The sequence below is a fragment of the Ictalurus punctatus genome, chromosome 5 (genome assembly GCF_001660625.3).
Source record: "Ictalurus punctatus breed USDA103 chromosome 5, Coco_2.0, whole genome shotgun sequence".
Classification (NCBI taxonomy): Eukaryota; Metazoa; Chordata; class Actinopteri; order Siluriformes; family Ictaluridae; genus Ictalurus; species Ictalurus punctatus.
In genome coordinates, this window is record NC_030420.2 from 12,176,577 (window position 1) to 12,202,422 (window position 25,846).

Sequence of the window (25,846 nt, forward strand, 5' to 3'; positions counted from 1 at the left end):
GTGGCCCAGAAACTACTAAACGTACTTCATTTTTGTTGGAAAATACAAATTCAACCATTTAATAAGATTAAGGGCTTTTATTAAACATTAACAAATACACTACAATCTGAACATTTATTAACAACACACTTTTAAAAACAACAATATATTTACAGTATATTTAAAGACAAAAAAAAATATCTCTCTCTCTCTCTCTCACACACACACACAGCTACCAACACACGCACACAAATAAATTCAACCACTTAAAAACATCAAGGACTTTTATAAACAATTAAAAAACATAATATGAGCAATGTGAATTCATATAATAGGAATATTTATTAACAAATAACAAAATAAGTCAAACAAATATATTTACGTTTTTTAAAGAAAAGACATACAGAGAACATACAGTTGCGGTCGGAAGTTTACATTCCCCTTGCGGAATCTGAAAAATCTTAATACTTTTAACAAAATAAGAAGGATCATAAAAATCCCATGTTGTTGTTTATTTAGTGCTGTCCTGAATATTTCACATAACAGATGTTTACATATAGTCCACAAGACAATAGCTGAATTTATAAAAATTACCCAGTTCAAAAGTTTACACACCCTTGATTCTTAATACTGTGTGTCGTTACCTGGAGGGTAGTGCATGACCTGGAGGATTTTTCTGAAGAACAATGGGCAGTTTAACTGCTCAGGACAAACAAGAGACTCATGAACAACTATCACAAAACATAAACACAGTCGTGGATCATCCAGGTAACAACACACAGTATTAAGAATCAAGCGTATGTAAACGGCCTCAAAGCATCAAGCAATTGTAATAGTGATGTGCTGAACAAATATCCGTATGATTTACACCTTGGTGGTCTTTGTCCAGACACTTCCACGTCTGACTGGAGGTCTGACCAGGTCCTGCCCTCTTTGGCTTTCCTCCTGCCCTCTTTATAGCCATCTGTAAAATACAGTTGCATTTAAACATTATTCAATCCCTTCAGGATCACTCAATGAGACCAAAAAAAAAAAAAAAACTGTATATTGGTAGACTAAGGCTAAGAATTGCACAAACGCCATAAGAAATACAGTGTTGAGCTGAACAACAGGTCTGTTATCATGCCAAGTGGACAATATGATCTAATAATGGGACCACAGCATGCTGCAAACTGTGTTGGTTTTCTGACAGAACATATTAAATTAGCATTAGCTCCATGTTCCAGAAAGTTCTAACCAAACATTCAGAAAAAAAGACAATGGGAACAAAAAGTAAAATAAAAAAGTAATAAAAGGGGAAAGGGAAGGAATAAACAAAGTTTGTGCCTTAGTTGTAGAGCAATAAAAAAAACTTTATAAAAGTGTCGCGCTGTGAGAATCATCATTAGTCACGACGATGCTAAGCGCTCTGCATCTCCCGACTGCTGTTATTGTGAAGAAAAACTGAGAGATCAAGGCCCCCGTTTCATCATTTCTGTCCGAGGATTAGCGTGTTAGCTACCCTGAGGTAGCTATTCAAATAATTAAAAACATAAAATTAAAATAAAAAAAAAAAAACACCAGAATCTACTGCATGAATGAATACACAATTTGGGCAATTTGTCACGTCCTCCTAACTCATACAAATCCTTAAGGTTAGCTAAATTAGCTAGCCGGCTAGCTAGCTGCTAGTACACCATCTGATGTTATGGTCACGTCGCCATTACACATACCATAATAAAGAAATTAAAAACATTTTCTTCCTGATATTAAACATCAAACAATATTGTAGACTGAAATTAATCAATTAAATTACTCACCTTCTTTAGCTGAAATCATTCCTCTTGAAAACGAAGAATGACTGCAGCCTCGAGGATCCTAATTGATTTAACCGTCAAAAGTTTTTTCTCAGGCGGTTGAGCTCCTTAATTCTAGCTGTGGTCCAGCTGTGACTTAACGAACTAGGGCCGAAAGTAGATACACACAGCTACACAGAGTACGGACCTGCCGCAACTACATCTGCTTTCAGCTGAGATTGGCCCACATAGCAAAAACCGTCTGTCAGCCAGAAGTGGTGTGAGCAGTTGGCAGGGCTCTGGGGATTTACCTTTTCACCGATACCAGCATTGAGCCGACAGTGGCGCATTTCTACCGGAATCGGCCCCAATGTGCTTGCTATCTGGGATGGCTGTGATTTCTTTCGTGCCATTTGCATTTTTCAGAAAGATGTTTTAAGTCTTGTAGTGATGTGTCGTTCATAAACGATTTGTTCATTTTGAACGAATCTTTACTGTGACTCGGGAACAACGAGAGTGATTCATTCATTTTGTTTTGACCGTGCAGGCGCTGCAAACCCATAGGTTCTGTACTGGAAACAGCAATTATTAGTTCTCCTCGAGTCTTTGGGTTGGAGTTGTCACTGGCAGTGATGTGGCAATGTACTATAATACTTCGATGACCTGTCGGGGTCTCATAATTATTCATGAGCCTGCGTGTTCTTATGAGAAGATGTCTCTATATTATTCACGACAACACTTGGTGCTTTCCTGGTGCCTTCCTACAACAGACTTAGATGAGAGAGGTGTTCAAATGGGTCGCAAGTATTTATTTCAGTGGTGTAAGAGAGTGTGTTGCATAGCTTTCCCAACGATGCTACCAGGCCTAAACTCTGGCTGGGGCCGGTTGGTTGGCCATCAACTACTGATGCATAGAAACTGTGTGTAGCAAGCATTTTTCCTTGGGGGAGCTACAAGAATTGGAGGAAGGTGGACTTCAAACTTGCTCATGAAAGCAGTTTGCGGCTACACAACGATGCGGTACTCAGTCCCAAGGACTTTTCTATCCCTTCAAATTAGGTATGTGTCTAATTTTAACCATGACAGTTTAACTTGCCTTTTGAGCTAATTAAACTGCTTAAAGCTCCGCAGGCCGTCGCGTGCAAAACTATGCAACGAGAGTCTGCGTTGAAGGGAAGATCCTTTGCCTTTTTATTTATGAAAAGCTCTAGCTTATTAGCTAGCAACCATTCTGACACTCCTCCCATTCGCGCTGCCTCCGGTTTTATTTGATCTTTTCCTCTATAGTCAGGCCAGGGGCTAATGGTTGAAATAGATAGGGCAGAAGATCTGCAATGCTACATATCGTGTCGCCATTTAGGCCTGGGGATTCCGGAGGAGAGAAGTCCACTGTCCCATCTGCAAACCTTTTCACTTGCCATCTTTACTGTGAGTGTTCTGAAGGCTCGCCCCCACCCCCCGCCTTTCCCTGCCATGTCCCTCCCCCTCCCTTCTTCGCATAGCCATCCATGCCCATTCAAGCTGCATTTTTCAAAAACATTGAGAGGTAGACTTAAGCTGAAAGAGGTAGGTTTCGTGACCCTTTAAGGACCTACATACACACACATTTGGCTAGCGCCCTGCACACAGATATGAACAAAATACAATTGAGATTTTTTGACTTTTTAATAAATGCTAACATGACTAAAAGGCAAATAGTATGTTTAAATACTTGACCAGCTGCCACTGATACTTAACCATGTGTCACGTATCGGGAAACTCTGGACTCCACTTCCCATCAGCCACTGCACTGCTCTAGTTGTCACATGACCACCTGCACCTGATTCATGTTTTGGTTAATGAGCACTCATGTGTATATATAGTCCTTGCCGGCACCATTAGCTTGTCTTTCGTTGTCTTAGACCCCTGTGTTCCATGTTTCTTGAGCTTGTTAGTTTATGTTTACTTTTGCCACAGTATTCTGCCAAGTAGTCTTAGATTCATGTTGTTTATGTCTCAGTGTTTGTTTCTTGCCACAGTGTGTTTCCCAGTTGTCATAGTGTATTCGTTTCTTAGTACATTTCCTTCAATAAATGTCATTATCTGCACCTGCTTCTGGCTCAACCTCGAATTGTGACAGAACGAAAGACCTACAATCAGAAGCAGCAGATCGCCAGGATGGATAACTGGGGCGTCAGGATGCCACCAATGTTAGTGGAGTACTTTGCCAAGTTACGCCAACAGTCGGAAAATTACCAAGCTGCGCTACGAAAGCAGCAGGTCGCCAGGAATTACCTGGGCTTCAACTTACCGCCTATGTTCATGAAGGACTACGCCATGCCACGCCAACAGGAGGAGGAGTCCAGGTACAAGGGGGAGTTTGTGGTCGGGGCTAATACCATCTCCCACCCTCCCTCCCCTATTATGGCTCTCGTTCAGCCTGCCCACTCTGCTGAGTACGTCGCTCAGCCCGCCTGTTCAGCTGAGGTCGTCGCTCAGCCCGCTTGTTCAGCTGAGATCGTCGCTCAGCCTCCCTGTTCAGCTGTGGACGTCGCTCAGCCTCCCTGCTCCATGGCAGATAGCGTTCCCCTCTTCTGCTTCGAGGAGACCCACGCTCCTCTCCCTGGCCGCACGGAGACCCACGCTCCTCTCCCTGGCCGCACGGAGACCCACGCTCCTCTCCCTGGCCGCACGGAGACCCACGCTCCTCTCCCTGGCCGCACGGAGACCCACGCTCCTCTCCCTGGCCGCACGGAGACCCACGCTCCTCTCCCTGGCCGCACGGAGACCCACGCTCCTCTCCCTGGCCTTACAGGGGACTTCGCTCTGCCTTCCAGTTCAGCTGGGGACGTCGCTCCGCTTTCATGTTCCGACGAGGACGTCGCCCTGCATCCCTGCTCCGCCGAGTACAGTGCTCTGCTTCCCTGCTCGGCCGAGGTTGTCGCTCTTCCTTCCTGCTCGGCCGAGGACGTCGCTCTGCCTTCCTGCTCGGCCGAGGACGTCGCTCTGCCTTCCTGCTCGGCCGAGGACGTCGCTCTGCCTTCCTGCTCGGCCGAGGACGTCGCTCTGCCTTCCTGCTCGGCCGAGGACGTCGCTCTGCCTTCCTGCTCGGCCGAGGACGTCGCTCTGCCTTCCTGCTCGGCCGAGGACGTCGCTCTGCCTTCCTGCTCGGCCGAGGACGTCGCTCTGCCTTCCTGCTCGGCCGAGGACGTCGCTCTGCCTTCCTGCTCGGCCGAGGACGTCGCTCTGCCTTCCTGCTCGGCCGAGGACGTCGCTCTGCCTTCCTGCTCGGCCGAGGACGTCGCTCTGCCTTCCTGCTCGGCCGAGGACGTCGCTCTGCCTTCCTGCTCGGCCGAGGACGTCGCTCTGCCTTCCTGCTCGGCCGAGGACGTCGCTCTGCCTTCCTGCTCGGCCGAGGACGTCGCTCTGCCTTCCTGCTCGGCCGAGGACGTCGCTCTGCCTTCCTGCTCGGCCGAGGACGTCGCTCTGCCTTCCTGCTCGGCCGAGGACGTCGCTCTGCCTTCCTGCTCGGCCGAGGACGTCGCTCTGCCTTCCTGCTCGGCCGAGGACGTCGCTCTGCCTTCCTGCTCGGCCGAGGACGTCGCTCTGCCTTCCTGCTCGGCCGAGGACGTCGCTCTGCCTTCCTGCTCGGCCGAGGACGTCGCTCTGCCTTCCTGCTCGGCCGAGGACGTCGCTCTGCCTTCCTGCTCGGCCGAGGACGTCGCTCTGCCTTCCTGCTCGGCCGAGGACGTCGCTCTGCCTTCCTGCTCGGCCGAGGACGTCGCTCTGCCTTCCTGCTCGGCCGAGGACGTCGCTCTGCCTTCCTGCTCCGCCGAGGACGTCGCTCTGCCTCCATGTTCCGCTAAAGACGTCGCTCCTTTTCTTCGCTTCTCTCAGTGTGTCGCTCCCCCTTCCTGCTCCACGGAGGACATCGTTCGCCCTTCCTGCTCCACGGAGGACATCGTTCGCCCTTCCTGCTCCACGGAGGACATCGTTCGCCCTTCCTGCTCCACGGAGGACATCGTTCGCCCTTCCTGCTCCACGGAGGACATCGTTCGCCCTTCCTGCTCCACGGAGGACATCGTTCGCCCTTCCTGCTCCACGGAGGACATCGTTCGCCCTTCCTGCTCCACGGAGGACATCGTTCGCCCTTCCTGCTCCACGGAGGACATCGTTCGCCCTTCCTGCTCCACGGAGGACATCGTTCCCCCTTCCTGCTCCACGGAGGACATCGTTCCCCCTTCCTGCTCCACGGAGGACATCGTTCACCCTTCCTGCTCCACGGAGGACATCGCTCCCCCTTCCTGCTCCACGGAGGACATCGCTCCTCTCCCGGGCCTCGCGGAGAACCTCGCTCCCCTCTCCTGTCCCGTGGAGGACGTCGCCCCACTTTCATGCTCTGCCGAGGACATCGCCCCGCTTTCCTGTTCAGCTGAGGTCATCGCTCAGACTCCCCGTTCAGCTGAGGTCGTCGCTCAGCCCGCCTGTTCAGCTGAGGTCGTCGCTCAGCCCGCCTGTTCAGCTGAGGTCGTCGCTCAGCCCGCCTGTTCAGCTGAGGTCGTCGCTCGGCCCGCCTGTTCAGTTGAGGATGTCGCTCGGCCTTCCAGTTCAGCTGGGGACGTCGCTCCGTTTTCATGCTCTGCCGAGGACGTCGCCCCGCTTTCATGCTCTGCAGAGGAAATATCTCAGCCTCCCTGTGCCATTGTAGAAGCCGCCCGGCCTCCTGGTTTTGCAGGGGACATTTTCTCCAGGGGGCCAGGACCACCAGAGGGAGGACGTATAATTTTGGGCGCTCCGGGAGTAGCGCCCTTGGGGGAGGGTTCTGTCACGTATCGGGAAACTCTGGACTCCACTTCCCATCAGCCACTGCACTGCTCTAGTTGTCACATGACCACCTGCACCTGATTCATGTTTTGGTTAATGAGCACTCGTGTATATATAGTCCTTGTCGGCACCATTAGCTTGTCTTTTGTTGTCTTAACCCCTGTGTTCCATGTTTCTTGATCTTGTTAGTTTATGTTTAGTTTTGCCACAGTATTCTGCCAAGTAGTCTTAGATTCATGTTGTTTATGTCTGTGTTTGTTTCTTGCCACAGTGTGTTTCCCAGTTGTCATAGTGTATTCGTTTCTTAGTACGTTTCCTTCAATAAATGTCATTATCTGCACCTGCTTCTGGCTCAACCTCGAATTGTGACACCATGAGAACAAATACGTTGATTAATGAATATTCGTTATACTCTCATACATTTAAACACTATATCCATGTAACTACATTAATTAGTAGTAACTCATGAGATCTCATTCTGCAGAAAGGCATTATATGAACTTTTAAAATACCCGGATTTAGCCTCTCCGTCGCCAAAATCAAGTCTCAATATCAAATTCAGGTACAGACAATGCATATAACCAAACAGAGAGGCAGCATTTGGCCTGTTGTTTAAGTGAAAATAGCGACATCAGGTGGGGGAATGAGGACAGTGGTGTACACAAACCGGACACCACCATTACATAAAGATGAGTTATACTTACTTTATCCACCCATCTATCAGGTCTAAAGTCTGGCATTACAGACAACATCTGCTTTTATTTATTATCACACACACACACACACACACACACACACACACACACACAAAATCACACAAAACACATTTGCTAAATCAGCATCTTTATTTTATGAACAAATGCATTTTGCATTTTGTGCATTTATTGTCATTTACAGATCATAAAAAAGCAATTTACAAGCACTGTAAAACAAAAAAAAGCAGCACAGAATGATTATGAGCAAAATATATAATTTGAATAAATATATTATTTCATGCTATGAAAAAAATTGAGAAATGGCGAGTTAACTTTTACAGCATTGGCACCAGCTAGCTTTAATGTACTTCATAATTGTATAAAACAGTAGAATATCTGAGGTTCACAGTAGGGTTTGTGAGGTTATTAATATAGTGGATTACAGAGCGATACTTCCATGGAAAAAGCCCAATGATCTCCAGCGTTTCCTTGACCCTAAAGCCCTGCGCTCATCCTATGGATACAGAAAGTAAAAATGGAAAAAAGGTGGGTGTCTTATAGACACCCATGAGGCAGACTGTTTTTTTTTTTTTTTGGGAACCATTGACTGAGGACATGCTTCCTCAACCTGAAGTAAAAGTGCATGATTAGTTTGAACATACAAAATGCATTGTATGTCCAAAGTGGCCATAGCTGAATACTAATAAACCCTGAGTTGTTTTTTTTTTTTTGCCATATCACAGAATACATGAGAACTGGAAGCAAACAGAATTCCAGGGACTGCTCGATAGCAGATATCCATCAAAAGACATACTTATTACTTTCAGTACGGTGTGTTCAAGCTCAAGTACATGAGGACATGAAAGAGATCTTTGTGGTTCTCAGGGAAGCAGCATATCCCTCCCGGGACGCCGTTCATATTTGATACAGATACAGCATTGAACTAGCTGCAGTGAAGTGGCAGATAGGTGTAGTACAAATACACAGACAAAAAATGCATGAGGCTCAGAAACTCACAGCCTTCAGCTGATACATGGCCTATGAACTGTAGTAAACCAAGAAACCATTTTCACACAATGTATTCAAATGTTCACAAGTCTTAGTTATAATCATTATAATCCTCCTCCTCACCTAGTCTCCCTGATATCACTGACAGCACTTACTTTGAGACATGATACTTCTGTAACGTGCAACAGACTGCAGTGCCAAACTGCAGAGAGGAAAAAAAAAAAGAAGAAAAAAAAAGGATATTGCTTTTGCATATTACACAGTGGAGACATGTTGGAAGCAGAGAAGCAATGGAAGACTTTATAACTAATATCAGTGTTCATAAACTACCTGAAGCAAGTCAGCTTTGATATAAGGACCAGCTGCAAATTCTTAAAGTAGTCCTATAGCTATTCCTTTGAACCCTTCTTTCTGATTTATGCTCACAGCTCATAGTAACTGTTTGGCCTTTCTGTGATTTGAACACAAACAATGGACAGTTATCCTGCCAAAATGAGTTGACTGATACTAATCTTGTTATACTCAACCATATTTAAAAATCACCACATATGTACATATGTATTAGCATATAAAATCAAATACACCTGACCAGTCTAAAAGCACCATTAAAAAGGTTAAAACTCCATAGAAGTGAAATATTTGAGGCCTTATATTTGAGTCCCTTTAAAGAGGAGTAAGATATGATAAGCTAGTCCCCTCTATGTAGAATATCTTTTGATTATATATATATATATATATATATATATATATATATATATATATATATATATATATATATATATATATATATATATATATATATATATATATATAGAGTTTATCTTAAGTGCATGCCAGATAATAACATTAAAAACAAAAATAAAACAAACAGAAAAAACATCTCTATTTCGGTTTTTGTCATAGATGTGGTAACCATCATGCAGTACATTTCTACATCTACAAGTGGTCTAGCATGCACTTCAACATTAAACTGCAGAGTGGTTGGCACAATGAAAAGATTCATTCAGCCAAGATCTAATTAAAAGTTAAATTCAATAGTTGAAGGTATAATTCACTTATTTCAAGAGGTAGCTTCTCGTGTATGAAGCTGTCTGATTGTCCCTTTATGACCTGCTACAATCTCTTCCGGTTAAAACTGCATATTACATATATTAATGCAACACCTCTGCTACTGCATTTAACTGCTTAACTCCATAAAACTTTAACACATATTATAACATAAAAGCAACAGGTAAAAGATTATATGCATGTATAAAACAAGAACCCTGACAAGTGGTGTTAATAAGCATAAGTATCAATTACTTGATAAATACATATTGACCAAAATTAACTGATTCGTGCACAAGGTATCTGTCCTGTAAATGATTTTAGAAAAGGGGTATAGAAGGTAAATTAGCATGTTTTGTGGCAAGGCACAGATTCAATCCTAATACAGATTATTCAGTAAGAACTGAGGTTTTTAAATCATTTGTTCTTCAAAGAAATTAAAACCTCCAGTCATTCCAGCACTACTATCACATATTTATGGCTTAAGTCACCTTAACATTTACCTTAACTGCAAGTTAGCAGATTTTCTCTTTTGTTCATATACAGTTAAAGAAAGAAAAAACAAAATCATAGCAAGAAGTCAAGCACTGGTAAAACTGGAAAACTGTTTCATGATTCTCATTGGTTGTGGGATTTGGGTTTGCTCTCAACACTCAACTATGCAGCGTATATAATCAACACCGCATGTTTTTTTGGTTTGCTCTTTGGTTAGTGGCCAATATTGCATTAACTATTAGGTAGACATAATCTAATCTCTTTTCTACGTGTGATCTTACCAATCAAAAACATGTCATTTTCACCAGAACAATGGCTGTGGGCACTAGGCACATGTACACCTATTTTATGGTACATACATAATTGACTGTAGCTCATCTGCTGCTGTGCAGAATATCAGCTACTCTTTATTTCCAAAATGGAAAGGGACCATCAGAGGACCACTGCTGACTGCATACTGCCACATTCTCAACACAGAAATGAAACTAGCAATCATCCGTTTATACCTGCTTGCAAACATAGGCTTTGAAGTCTTTCGACTGATTTGCCACAAGAGAAAAGAAAAACAAAACAAAAAACAAACAAACAAACAAAACAACACAACTAAATAAAATCTATTTCACTAAAAGTTAAACTAGAACAGAACCTCCACAGGATTCTATGAAGCACTGCTACTTTTCTCTTGTGCGAAATCTCACCTTAGATGAAAAGACTTTTTAAGACAAAGGGTTTGACAGTTTCATCACAATATAAAACATCCAAGGACAAACTGATTTAAATAAACTAGCTGTGTTTAGAAAATAATGTAAAGACAAAAAAAAAGCGCACCATTTATAAATCAACCATAAAACCATCTGCTTTGGTCTAGGGAAGAAGATGCTGTAAAATGAGGAAAAAGTCAACTTTACAATACTGTAGACACATATTACTTCAAATTAAGTGCTATGATCTTCAATAAGGGGGTTTCAATAGCAAATGGGAAATGCCTAGCATAAGTGGTATCTGTTAAGCAATCTGCACAAGTGTCTCACAGAGCAAAAAGCACTAAATTTTACAGTGACAGAATTAACAACATGACACAAATAGCAAAGAGTACAAACAGAGCATTGTGAGTCACTGTTTTCCAAAACATTGTTAGAAAAAATTTCCAGCGATTGTCACAGGTAAACTTTTTCACCTGACTTATAATGGAAGTGTGTCTGCACATTTTACACATAAGAACTATGTGCAGAATGAGACTGGAGATTAGAACAAACACCGTTATCTATGTTGGTCAGTGAAGAAAGCAAACCTTATAGTCATGCAGTGTAAAGTTTGCTCTACATAAAGTTACATTCATGGGGATGAAAACTTGGGTGCCTTCAAAGTCAACATGCATCAATTACACAAGCTTTAATTGGAAAGCTAGTAATTTAATTTCAGTAGATTTTTTTAAAGAACACCGTCAAAGCAAAAGTAAACCAACTTTGAACTGTACAACTACTCATATTTTAACCTGAAGAGATCAGATTCATGTAATTTTCTCAACAATAGGTTTTGTACATTATTTCTAGAGTCAGACTATATTGCTAATGGTGCAGCAGTGTTCCTCTCACTGTTAGCCAAACACACTCCTAGAATCAATTCTGTATCTACAAGCTTTACATTTTTAAACATTTCCAGCTTAAAACAATATTTTCATGTCTAAAAACTGCAATCATAAATAATAAAACTAATGACTGTAAGTAGAAGTAAAATGGTGCAGCATTGTTGGAGTATCTAGGCTATAATTCGGTAGATTTTGCCACCTTGACAGTGGAAACAGGATGTTCAATTATGGTTTTCTTGAGATTAGTATCATAACCCATTTGTCAAATTGCTAAGGAAGGGAGTGTCAACTTTGGAACATGAACTTAGTCAACTTTGAAATTTCAACAAATTTTATGGTTTGTGTAAATTTCTTCACAAAGATATTAGTTTAGACTATACCAACAGAATTCAAATTGACATCTCCTCCAGTGAGTATGCGTTATGTAGAATAAATCTTAAAGGAAGCTTTAAAGGCAACAAAAGACATTCATCCCCAAACTGGTTGATATGGCTCATCAGAAATGTCTAAAGCTACACCCAATCTATTTGCTTTAAAATAAATAATGTACTGACACTCTGACAATCTTTCACTAAACTAAAATGCATTTAACGCTTTAGTGTTGAGGATTTTCGGCATGATTTTCAGTACTGAGATTAGGCTTGTGCTGCTCCGATATATTTCTGGGTGTCAGGATTTTTATACTGGAAAATGTGGTCCAGCACAAGAAGTTGTTGGAAAGCCAAAGACCAGCAAATGAATATTGCAATAGAAAAACTAAAATCAACATCAGCTCTTCTGGTTTATATATTTATTTATTTATTAATATACTTTCTTGTATTAAAATCTCTAAAAATCTAGAGGGTTTTTTTTTTCCAATAGAATCAGCTGTTACATATATTTGCTGTTGTAGATCCAAGGTGTAAATAACTACACAATTCATAATATCTGGTGTGTAATTCCCCATCTTTAATGCTGCATAGTGCAGGTAGACTATAACCTAACTTAACCCTAACCACCCAAAAAGCACCTCTCTTAAAAACATAGCATTTTTAACCAATCCAATGACAGCAGTCTGGATTTCATACAGTCTGAAACAAACAGTTCACTGTAGTACCTTTATGTAGTGAAAATGTGTTGTGCCAATATTGCTATGTAAAGCAACTGAAACCTTTTAATACAAGATGCTTCTTCACTTCCTTTCAGGTTCTGGATTGAGGTAAAACCCGGTTGGAGCTGAACAAACGTTGACAATACTGCCTTACTGAGAGTATGTTACATTGTATGATGAGGTATTGAACAAATGTGTCACAGAGCTTTTGCACTGGTAGCTAAAACCAATCCTTGCGAGTTATTGGCCTACTTGATGCCAAATGTGCAAAAACATGGTCCGGTAAAAGCATGATATGACAAGCATCATAACTGAGCTTTCACATTATTCATTATTGCAACATGCCTATATTACTCTATGCTTAAAAACATGGAAAGATATATATATATATATATATATATATATATATATATATATATATATATAAACAAACAAAACAACAACAAAAAAAAACCTCTTTAAAGGCCTGAATTCTTGAGATGTCCCTCTCAGTCCTTCTCCCTGACTACAATTCCCCTCACCTTTGAAAAACTTGCTTATTAAGAATGTGTTCTATTCTTAAACCAGATCACAAAAAACAAAAAACAAAAAACAAAAAAAAAAACAAAAAAAAAAACCAAGTACAAAATGTGCAAGGCAGGTTCAACATCCACTTCTCTACACAGGGTCAACTTTTAAAGGCTGCACATCACAGAATGAAACCCAATACAATCTCAATTGCTTAATAATCACATCTGGACCCAGGGGGTTCTTCAGAACTACCCTTTACACTCTCCTCACTCATATTTTTTGTAGACCCATCATCGTTATAGGCATCACTGAAGACATTCTCTGAGACCTCCATAGGTGCCCCTCGCTGGCCATCTGCTGCTTCCCCTTGTGAGCCTGTGTGGTTATTCATCTCGATGCCGGAACCCATGTGCTTCTTACGCAAGTGCTGGTTGAGAGTGCCCTGAAATGGGAAGCACTTGCCGCAAATCTGGCAGTGGAAGGGTTTATTGTCTGTGTGGCCACGGATGTGATACTCTAGTTGGTCTTTGCGCGTGTACTTCTTGCCACAGTACTTGCAGACGAATGGAGTAATGCCCATGTGCAAACGCATGTGGCGGTCCAGGCTGCCTTTCTGGTTAAAGGACTTGCCACAGTAGACACATACAAGGCGCTCGTTGAACGGATACCAATGTCCACGGAGACCTCTTTCCCTCACGTCATTCTCAAAAACAACTCCTGATGCTATTCCCTCTCCATCCTCTGTGCCTGGCTTAAGCTGAGAAAGTACTGGGACTGGCATATTCCGCTTAGATCTGGTGCGGCTACCTCCAAATCCGCTGAGAATAGACTGAGAGGGACTGGATTGACTGATTCCAACAAAGCAGGATGAAGGGAGTCCCGAATAGGTGTACTGAGCAGGGGGTGGCACTGGACCATAAGGTCCCACAGTCACGGCTAGGACTTGCTCACCATCCACCAATTCTGTGTGGTAGCTATCATCGCCCGCTGACGAGCTGTCTGAGTAGCTGGGCCGCTCTGTTTTTTCCAGCTTGATGTGAATGTTGGCAACTTGCCCATTCTTCTCAATCAAGTCCACTTGATCAGGCTCTGCTTCCATTGATGCCTCCTGCTCTGAAGCGCAATCGCTTCCTCGATCTGATTGCCCTTCCTCTGTTAAGTGCGCAAGCCCTTTTTCACCTCCACTTGCCTCCACTTGATGGCTTTTCCTAGGGTAATAGGGTGGGGAAATCTGGGTAGGATTCAAAAAAATGCCCACCTCTTTTGCACCATTGTGTACAACTCTAGAATCAAGGTCTTCTTCAGCTTCTGCTCGGCCAGAAACCACTGGCAGAGTGATCTTTGAGTGGAGGCCCTCCAGGATCTGTGTACACTTGTCGATGACGGCCTGCATTTGCAGGAAGCTGGCGGCTGTGAGGAAGCTAACAACGTCACGCAGATGCAGCTCCATGTGTCCCGTGTAGCAAAAGGTTAACAGCTGCTCAAACACTGCCGGGTTCTTGATTACAGAGATGGAGAGTCCACTCATGGTGCCAAGAGACGAGTGGTCACGGAAGTATGGTGAACTGGCAGCCAGCACAGCTTTGTGTGCCTGGAATGGTCGGCCCTGGATGTGCACAATTATATCACAGAGCTTACCCTGGATCCGCAGCTCATTGAGCTGCTTAAGGACAGTGTTGCTGAACTCTGGCACATCAAACTCTATGAAGCCGCCGTCGTCCTCCATGACTCACTGATGTCCCACCTGCTTTGCAGAAAACCTACAAGGAGACAGAAAAATGTTTAATTACATTATTTAAAATAAATTTTAATTATAGAACCAAATAGCAACACAAACTGGGAAATATGGCCAAACAATACAGACATTTAGAAAGAAACGTTTATTTAGGGCAAAAAATACCCTATTTCTTGGTTTTCGGTATTAATATCATTAGTGAGATTTTAATCACCTAATCTGTCTAATACAAAACATCAAAAACATCTAAGGTGGTCAAAAGACAACTACAAAAGCTTCTTTTGTTGAGAAGGCTATTAACATTGAAGGGACTGCTTTATGAGGTCTCATGAGGTTGTTAGATACTAAGATATAGGACCTTTAAATAACACATTGTGGTTGCAACACAACAAATGAATGTGTGAAGTGTTATTCTGATTTAAGGGGCACTGTCAAACCTTTTCAGAAAAAAAGTATTCATTTCTCAAAGTAAGTCTTACTTGGTCAGCACATTTATTTATTTTCATTTATTTATTTTCTTTTTTATTAATTCCAATTTGACACTTGGCATCTCCTACAAATCAACTCTTTAAGCAAGGCAATTTTGCAAAAAGATCTGGTACTTTGTAGAAAATTTTGTGCCAGAGAGAAAAGTATAACACATTTATTAAAAATGAAACGCTGTCTTAATGTCATAAGTGAATGTGTTTCACATTTAAAAGAAACCCATGCCTCTGCACTGCATTTTACTATGCAGTTCTGTTTAAAATGGAAAAACACGAAACCCAGTACCCAGTAGAGACATGCAGAAAACATTCTACACTGAAAAGTAAAACCTTCATTGCTCTTAGGTTGTATGATCTCTTCAGTGAAAAACAGCAGGGTATTAATGTTTAAGGATCAAATGCTGACTTGTCAGAAGTGAATGTAATTCCTCTTTGCATTGCATTTCACTTTAAATCAGTGTGATGCAGTCATGACACACTGAAGCGCAATCACTGTCTAATCACAACACTAAGCCATCAGAAATTGCCATTTTCAATTAGGTGTTACTGTCCATAGGGAAGATTTAAGCAAGTCCATTGTGGGCTTGTTGTTTCTTTATTTCTACTGCATTGACCGTTTAGCCCTAATAAGCTTTTCAGAATTACTTATAAAACATTATGTTAATATGACTAAAGTGCAAATGTATATTCCACCACAGTGTATATGTGTGCAGCTGATCACATTGGGCAAGAAAACCCTTAAAGGAGGCGCTCTGCCAAATGGTCCAATCATAATTACATTACATCATATCATAGAATCTTGCTTTTCATGACCTGAGATATGTCTTTTGGCAAAGTCCAACTGAGCAGTCATACACCTTTTACTGAGGCATGGCTTCCCTCTGGACACTCTGCAGTAAAGGCCTGATTAGTGAAGTGCTACAGAGATGGTTGTACTTCTAGCAGATTCTCCCATCACATAGGATTTCTAGAGTTTCATCACAGAGACCTTCAAGCTCTTTGGTGACCTCCCTGAGTAAAGTTTTTTGCCTTGTTTGCTCAGTTTGGCTGGGTGATTATCTCTAGCCTGTTTTTTGGGGGCGATATTCAAAACTGAATAAACTTTCCCTTCCTGAATAAATTTTTTTTCTAGGAAGTCTACAAACAATTCCTTTAACCTCATGGCTTATTTTTTTTTGATGACATGCTCTATCAGATCTAAGGTTTTATGCAGACAGGTGTGCCTTAGCAGATGGTATTTTTCAGATTTTTCTGGGGGGGTTGTGTTTGTTTTTAAAATACATTTACAAAACTTTCTAAAAACTTTTATTTATTCTAAAGCATTTTGCAGATTGATTTAACTCTTTTACTGTACTGTACAAAATGAGGAAAAATTTTCATACTGAATTTTGAAATCATTGCATGTAAAGTAATTTACTAAAACTGTTGTCTTCTGTAAATCTGCCTGCTTTACTTTTTTGTCCCAGTGTGTGTTTCTACAATGGCACATCAGCAAAACACAAGAACTCTTCCCTTGGCATGTTGTATAGCTCCTTGAGCAAAGAGCTTATAGCACAGAGTATAGGCTTATTCCCAGGTTGCATTAAACAGAGAAACACAATAGTCACAGAAACATGTCAAGAGGAAACAGACACTGGCCAAGCTGGCAAAGTGCACTGGCTAAACCACTATTCGTTAGTATTCAATGAAGTACTGTCAAAATATTAGGGAAGAAGATTTCGACCAAAATTACTATTCAACACGTGCATAAAAATGCTAATAAAATAAAGAAATAAATAAAGTGCAGGGGTTGAACAACCATTTAACTTTTACTAGTTGACCAATTCAAAAATGTAGTCGACTAGCTGATCAGTTGTCTTTTTGATAATTAAACCAAAAACTTGGTTCAGGACATTATTACACAGGCTACAAATTACATTTTAAGCTTCAATGCGCTTGTGTATATGACCTGGTGGCAGACGCGGCTGAAACTGTTGACTCTGGAGCAGAGGACATGCTACAGAGCCCATGTTACAGCTGTAGAACTGCAACAACTAATCGAGCTCAACGAATCTCATTATCGATTAGTCGGTCTGTGTGCGGCACGGGGTACATTTATGTTACTTCTGTTCTGAAAATACGCATCAGTAAATACTAAAGTTGTGTCCCAAATGACGTACTATACACTTACACTATGCACTCTACCGTCTAGTCTGTGGATTTTAGAAAGGTAAGATCATCTCAAATAGAACACTAGTAGGTTTTTTTACTAACCTGAAGAATAAGCCACTCCCTAGTCGATGGCGCATGACGTCATACACATGTAATGCGACGCCGCTAGTTTTAGCCTAATACCCAGAGTCACCGACAATGACTTTCTTCAGTTTAATATTTATGTCATCATTACCTTTTATTCCCAACATGACCCCAGTCACCATCAGATGGAGGTGAAATGGTCACACGACGATTAGTCCTCTAAGGCAGGGGATCATTTTATATTAAACACCGCGGAGATATCCAAAATGCTACAATGTGGGCAAGGGGCTGGGGAAACTTGTGCACATTGCTGAAAAGGTTTAGTTTAATTTACGTTTGTCATTATATGTTGTATTTGCGCGCTTGCAGTGTAACTTCTGTTGTTTATTATAACGGAAGTGATGTATTAGTAATGAGGCCGTGTTGCTCCTCAAGCGCGGTGATGCACAGTATAGCGCGAGTAAGATCTGTAAAGTCTAATTAAAACATTATGATCAAAAGTAAACATAAGTAAAATAATATGTTTAAAGGCAGTGAGTAACAGAAACCACTAGGTGCAGTGAAAGGGAGTTTTTATTATTAATTTAGGACTGTAGATTAATACAGTGCTTTTTGTGCATCAATAAAAAATAAAGCATAAATACTAATATATATATTTTTTACTAATACTAATATTATATATGCATAAAAATGTATTTTATTTATTTAGTTTATATTATATGTAAGAACTTGTGCATTATTTTTTATGGATGCACAAAAGCACCGAATTAAACTACAGTCCTAAATTAATAACATATATTCTGGTGTGTGTGTGTGTGTGTGTGTGTGTGTGTGTGTGTGTGTGTGTGTGTGTGTGTGTATCGGGTTCTTATCTGTTTTGGACAAACAGTTGTGTAACGTTTTAGTATGAATTTATATTTGTAACCCTCAGTTTGTGTATTTTATTTTAAATAAATAAAAAAAGGGGTATTGAAAGTCCCCCCCCCCATGAACAATAATTGGCCAACTAATTGACTATGAAAATAATTGCTAGTTACAGCCCTATATAGCTCAATGACTGGCCTTCCTTGAATGAAGGATGGAAAAAAGACTCACCTAAATATCAAATAATTTAAGATATGGAACTTATCCTTGATAAATACAAAAGTGTAACTATTATTGACTTGATGTGGTATAAGAGTAATAAACCACTTTGGGGATGTGCTGTTGTAAGCAAATAATCAACTGGGTGATAACCAATGAGGTGATAACAGCAACTCTGTTTATTTTGGGCCACATCACACCATCCCACTGTTGATCTTTTTCCAATTACAGAACAGAAGATGATGGATTTTAGGTCCATTTTTGTTAGGTCAGTTTTGAGATTTGTTTTTTGTCTCTGTAGAATGATGTACTCTGATTCAATCAAATTATGTTTGGTTTTTCTTAATATTAAGGCTTATTTGAACATGTAAAATCCAGTAACATGTTACTGGATTTTTTTAAACATAACTTTTAACTTCTCTTCTTGGCCCCAAATGAACTGTAAGATGATGTACTGCATTTGGCCAATTTCACCATGATTTGGAAAAGAATGTTGTTTTTTTTCCCATACAGAAAAGAACTCTAACTCTGTCCAAGTTCTACAAAGAATGTGTACTTTTTAGTCCAAGCCACCTTCAATATCATCTGTTTGTGATAGACATGAGGTCATGAAGATGTGCACCACAATGTAAGCCAAAACCTAATCAAACACATCCAGCGTTGAATGGATGTGTTACTGTATGGACATTAGAATATGTAACTTACTAAAACCTGGGTCAAGCAGAACCATGTATTAACAAGTAGAACCATGTTTAGGATGTTTAAGTGCTCACTACTCTCTCCTCGGCCTGCTTTAGAGCTCCTTAGTTATCATCTGCACTCAACAATGTGAGAACCTGTCAGCTTGTAAAGACAGCTGTACCACTACCTATGTATTTACATCTTGGCATAGTCTAAAGCAGTGGTTCCCAAGCTTTTTTTAAAGGTCCCATTTGTGGATAGCAAGCACCACTGATTTATTTAAACTGAAAGAAATAACCAAGAAAGATATAATTTTATGTAAGGTGAATCTTACAGTGTGAGGCAAAATGGAGGCTGCCCGCCATGTGTACTTATTCGACAAGTTGCCAGAGAATGTACACAGAAGTGGTTTGGTGGACTCAAGGGGCAAATGTCCTTGGCTAAACTCCAGAAGGTTATGCTCACAGGTTTACAGCCCTGGATTTGGTCCCTCATCAATTGTTAAGCAAGACAAAACTATGCAAAATATATTAAAAATCTCTATGACTATGCGGAGTGAACACTTCAGTGTTCTAGCTTGAACATTTGCTTGAGTCTACATTAACCCAACATTAAGTGACAGTGTTTGAATTTCATCCCAATTTTCCTTTTCCTCTTGGCATTGAACAAGGATTAACCAGAAATACCCAGTACGAGCCCTTCTCAGGCTTAATTCTAGGCATTGTGCTTACAGATCACAAGAGGTTACAATAGTTATATAATGATTATTTTGTTTATGATAACGACCCCAAACAAGATGACCACTGCCTTCCTAAAGAAGCTCAGGGTGAAGGTGATGGACTGGCCAAGCATGTCTCCAGACCTAAACCCTAATGACCATCTGTGGGGCATTCTCAAACGGAAGGTGGAGGAGCACAAGGTCTCTAACATCCACCAGCCCCGTGATGTCGTCATGGAGGAGTGGAAGAGGACTCCAGTTGCAACCTGTGAAGCTTTGGTGAACTCCATGCCCAAGAGGGTTAAGGCAGCGCTGGAAAATAATGGTGGCCACACAAAATATTGACACTTTGGGCCCAATTTGGACATTTTCACTTAGGGGTGTACTCACTTTTGTTGCCAGCGGTTTAGACATTAATGGCTGTGTGTTGAGTTATTTTGAGGGGACGGCAAATCTACACTGTTACACAAGCTGTACACTCACTACTTTACATTGTAGCAAAGTGTACATATGTGTGTGTGTGTGTGTATATATATATATATATATATATATATATATATATATATATATATATATATATATATATATATATATATAAATAAAAAAGAGATGCACCGATGTATAAAGGCAAATTTTCACGCTATCGGCCATGATCAGGGCCGATTACATCCTGTCAATCAAAAGAGGGCGGGAAAACACATCGATTTCATCTCTTGTGTGGAATGATGACAAAACTGCAATTTGTAAGCTCTGCGCTGCTAAAATTTTACACTGGAAGTGAGCAGCAGTGAAGCCGGAGTTTCGGCGTAGAGTCAATTTCTATAAATTAAAATAAAGTTATAGAATAATATTTTTTATTTCCCTTCATTCAGAATTGTGGAATTAATTATTATAAAAGGCAAAACTATTGGTATTGGCCGATATCACTCTGAATAATCGGTTATCGGTATCAGCTGAGAAATTTATATCAGTGCATCTCTAATATATATGTATAGCCTCCTGAGACCCAGCCCATTGACTTGTGTCCTCTGTAGTGGACTTTTTGTTTTCATGCAGGTCCTTTAACTTTTTTGAGCTACTCTAGTAATTCCTGCTGTACTATAGAGAGGACATCCTGGGCTTTCAAGTGATGTGTCATTTTATAGGCTGGGATGCTAGGAACAACTTCTTACACTGCATCCAACATGGCCAGCATAGGAACAAGTAAATTTTTTGGAAAGAAGCAAGATAACTAAATATTGTATTTTAAAAAAAAAAACCTAATACTATGATTATTACATATATTCTTGTTTATTAAAGTGTCAGGAACAATGCATTTAGTTCTGAAAGCAGTTACATTGTTTGTGTTTCAAAATATTAGCCTTTTTATGAATGTCAATTATAGTGGACACCAGGACCATCTTAAATGTACTTAATGGCGCAATGTTCCACACACACACACACACACACACACACACACACACACACACACACACACTTCACTATAACTAGTAATAAATCATCAGTGACAAATATAATTTATCAATGAGGCTTGAAGATTATCCACGTGGTATAATGAAATATGCAAATTGACTAATGAATACAAAGTTTGTACTTTTGATTTTGACAAATTGCATGGACAGTGTGCCCTCCACTAACACTGGCACCCTTGGTAAATATGAGCAAAGAAGGCTGTGAAAAATTGTCTTTATTTTTTAAACTTTTGATCTTTTGTTAAAAAAAAAATTCTGAAAAATACCCTGCTCTCATTCATATCAAACAATTGCAAAGTCAGGTTTATCAAAAATATATATATATTTGTTAAATATAGGTGTGAGACAATTATTGGCACCACTATGAATATGAGAAAAATATATCTGAAGTATATTCCCATTGATATTTTTCATTTTTTAAATACACCTGGGTGCCATGGAACAGAAAATTGTTCAACCATGACTTCCTGTTTCACAGGGATATAAATATGAGGTAACACATAGGCTGAATTCCCTTAGTCATTCATAACAATGGGTAAGACAAAGGAATATAGCTGTGCAGCAAAAGGTTGGTGAGCTTCACAAAATTGGAAGTGGCTATAAGAAAATAGCACAAGCATTGAAAATGCCGATTTCCACCATCAGGGCAATAATTAAGAAGTTCCAGTCAACTGGAAATGTTATGAATCAACCTGGAATTGGATGTGCATCTATATTGTCTCAACGCACTGTAAAGAGGATGGTTCAAGTGGCCAAAAAATCTCCAAGGATCATAGCAGGAGAATTACAGAAGTGAGTTGCATCTTGGGGTCAGAAAGTATCCAAAACTACAATCTGAAGTCACCTACATCACAAGTTGTTTGGCAGGGTTTCAAGAAAAAAGCCTCTACTCTTCACCAGTGGGGACCTTGAAATTTGAAGGATAGATTTCTAGAGAGATTCTGTATGAAGGAATGGTCTCAGATCCCTTGCCATGTATTCTCCAACCTCATCAGGTATTATAGGAGAAGACTCAGAGCTGTTATCTTGGCAAAGGAAGGTAACACAAAGTATTGACTAATAATTGTTAATTGTTAAATGCCAATAATTGTTGCACACCTATATTTAACAAACACATTTTTTGTATAAACCTGATTTGTTTGCAAAGTATTTGGAGAGTAATTTTGTGAATCTTTTTAACAAAAGATCAAAAAGTAAAACAATAAAGACAATTTTTCACAGCCTTCTTTGCTCCTATTTACCAAGGGTGCCAATATTAGTGGAGGGAACTGTATATTGACTATTTGGTCAATTTTAATAGAAAATATACTATTATCCTTGCAATGACAAGCAAGAGAAACAATCCAGAATGATCATTTGTTTTGTTTTTTTAAACTGAATTTATTCTTGGATTAATATCACTCTATAGCCATAATCTGTTCATTTTTTATTTTCTGAGTTTGGCTGTCTTTTCAAACTCCAGTGGTCCAAATAGTCCAGTGGTCCACTAGAGTGGACATGCTGTATGTATGTATGTATATCTATCTAAAAAAAAAAATAATCATGCAAGACAAATATTATATGACACTTTTTTTTCCATTCATTCATTCATGGATGGATGGACACACACACACACACACACACACTGCCCTCCACTAATAATAGCAAAGAAGGCTGTGAAAAATTATCTTTATTGTTTAACCTCTTGTGAATTTTTTTAACAAAAGATCAAATATTAAAAAAAGATCTCATGAATATCAATCAAAAAAAATATTTGATAAAGTGCACCTATTAAGCTTTTTCAGATACTACCTTCCATGTAGTGTTACAGAGCTCTTTGTGAACATAAAAAGTCCACAAAGTTAAAAAAAAACAAAGTGCAGGACAAATGGAGTTATTGACTCCAAAAATGAAACACCGATTCTGAAAAACAGCTGAAACGAGTCATCAGTAATTCCAGACTTACCTCTTGTACAAAAAACGGTTTGTAACAAAAAACTCTGCCTCTGTTGTTCAATGGTTACTTGCGAACATGTACTTTGACCCACCCACAAACACTACAGATACTACCTGAAAGAGTTAAAGTACGTTCACCCATACAGTGATTTTATTGCTGCAAGTCGCCGATTGCCATACTATGAAGTTGCCAGTACGCGTTCCTACTACTGGTTGCTATAGCAACATGGGCATTCCACTTTTGATAACAAGTCAGTTTTCTTGCCACTTAAATGAAACATTTTGAAGGGAGAGGATCTTATATAAAATTCACCAGTGTATATATGCATCATGTCCTACAAGATGAAGGAGAAGCAGTGTGTGCTGTTTGCCAATGCCCCCATCTATCTGCATCAAAAGTGCAAGCACCAATTAGCTTAGCTTATGGCCTTAGCACGTTTAAAGCAAAATAATAATAATAATGAAACACACTCAGTTATTGTTGTAATTGAGCAAAATCCCGGTGTAGCTCCTATCGCCTAAGCATCACCATCAGGGTGTCATTCACTATATCTTCGATGGTGACCGGGACCGCAGCTCTTCGGCTGTTGCCTCTGTGTTTGGGGTTGTCGTAACTTCTTCTGTAATTATGAAGACCCCGATGCTCGTACTGAACAGGTTTTCAGCACCCAAACAAAATGTACAGATTTTGGAATGTAGTTATTCTAGTTTTAATGAGCCTCTCAGCTGAACATGGCCAGAGTTCTGTTTGTACGTATGCTTCATGATACGGCCACACTGTTAGAAAGCTAGTCAGAAATTAATAATAATAAAATAACTTTCCCCACTGGCTAAAATACCTGAACATGATTCAAGAGTTGCCTACTTCCATTAAATGCCACTTGACATATGCTATGACTACCTCCTGGGCAACAGTTAGGGTGTTTTCACACTTGGTCCAAATACCTGAGTTTGCACTCAGTACCGAGTCTGGGCTCGTCTGGGGGCGTGGCACAAAATTATTAGTGGTGCTTGAAAAGCACTACTATTGTTCTTCAGCATACTTATTATTATAATGATTATTCTTCTTCCACTTTTTTTTTCGGCGCGTAACTAGTCCCACACCGTTTGTCAGAGATCGACGGGCGAGGTGTCATATCGATTGGTTTATTGAGGAGAGCTGTGCTATGACTTGTATAAGCGATCGCAAAGGCGGTATTCCTGGTACAAAGCTCAAAGTCGGAAAATTCTCCATAGACTTGCATTGAGTTTCGAAAGTATTGGCCCTCTAAAGAGAAAGCTCTAAAAGTTTTGCCTCCGTACACATTCGGCTCTCAAAAGTATTGGCACCCCGCACAGCCAGCTCTCAAAAGTACTGGCGCCCTTGACAGTCGGCTCCAAAAAGTATTGGCACACTACACGACCAGCTCTAACACTGCTGACGCCCCATCTGTCTGGCTCTCGAAAGTATTGGCACCCTACGCCGGCGGCTCTCGAAAGTATTGGCGCCCATTCAGAATTTTGCCACGGCAAGCACCACTCACATTTTCTTCAGGAAATGTACCGGTCTAGATATTTTTATCATTAATAATATATTACAAATTAAACAAACTAAATTGTACTTAGTGCAGCATTGTAGTAGTAAAACTAGAACACTCAAAATAAGCAATATAATCACAATTCCACTTTGAAGTGGTGTAAATGCTTAACTTTAACATTCACAGTAACAACAAATAAAGCTCCAGTAGTGCAGTGTCTGAAAAGTAGAGTTGAGAGAGTAGAGCATACTGTGGCTCCAAAAGCTGGTGAAAACCTGAAATTTTTTACCACAGCGATGGGTTGGTCATCCAAAACGATTAATTGAATTACCCCCTTTGTAATCTTTTTGGCCTTGTCCTTGTCAAGAGGAAAGGAGGATTTCTCTGTCCTTTTACAAGTATCCTCCAGTGTGTGTTGCTTTAGTGCAGCCTTTGCCCGAGTGAACTCGTTGTATTCTGTTGAGTGTTTAGTTGCCTTATGAAATTTATAGTGTTGAACTCAACTCTGTTGCTACAACCTCATGAAATGCTCGCATTGCAGACACACTCTCTCTCCCTTGTAAAATGTTGGCATCTGTAAGCACGTGTATGCGAAAGAGGGACGATAGTACGTTGCTTCGAGTGTGTTACCCTGCCCTGTAACGCAACATGTGCAGCAGCTGGCTGGCCTCCCGTGTCTCAGAGGAAGTATGTGTCAGCCTACACCCACCACATTTGAGCTGGCTGGTGGGTGGTGGTCAAATTGGGGGGGGGGGGGGATGGGGGGAAAAAAGATCTGCTTAATGTTAGTAATGCTGCATTGTGGTTAATGACCTGTTACTTAATTAAGCCTATGTTATTTAATAAAAGCTCTGTGTTAGTGCTAGTTGATTTAAATGTTGTAAATAGATAAGATATATTATGTAAATAAATATTTTTAGTATTGAATATATCAGGATAAAACAAAATAATAGATAAATTAATGAATTAATAACATAATTGATATTTAGTCCTAA

The 25,846-nt window shown here is 40.4% G+C and overlaps 1 protein-coding gene across 1 annotated transcript in view; it reads right to left on the minus strand.

The window, feature by feature from the left end:
* Positions 1-9,075: 9,075 nt before the first annotated feature.
* Positions 9,076-25,846, minus strand: part of zbtb34 (zinc finger and BTB domain containing 34) — a 28,122-nt gene continuing 11,351 nt past the window's right edge. Inside the window, exon 2 of the mRNA XM_017467372.3 lies at positions 9,076-14,750. Coding sequence (XP_017322861.2) covers positions 13,202-14,716 — 1,515 coding nt within the window. The 5' untranslated portion in view covers positions 14,717-14,750 and the 3' untranslated portion in view covers positions 9,076-13,201. The remainder of the gene's footprint in view (positions 14,751-25,846) is intronic.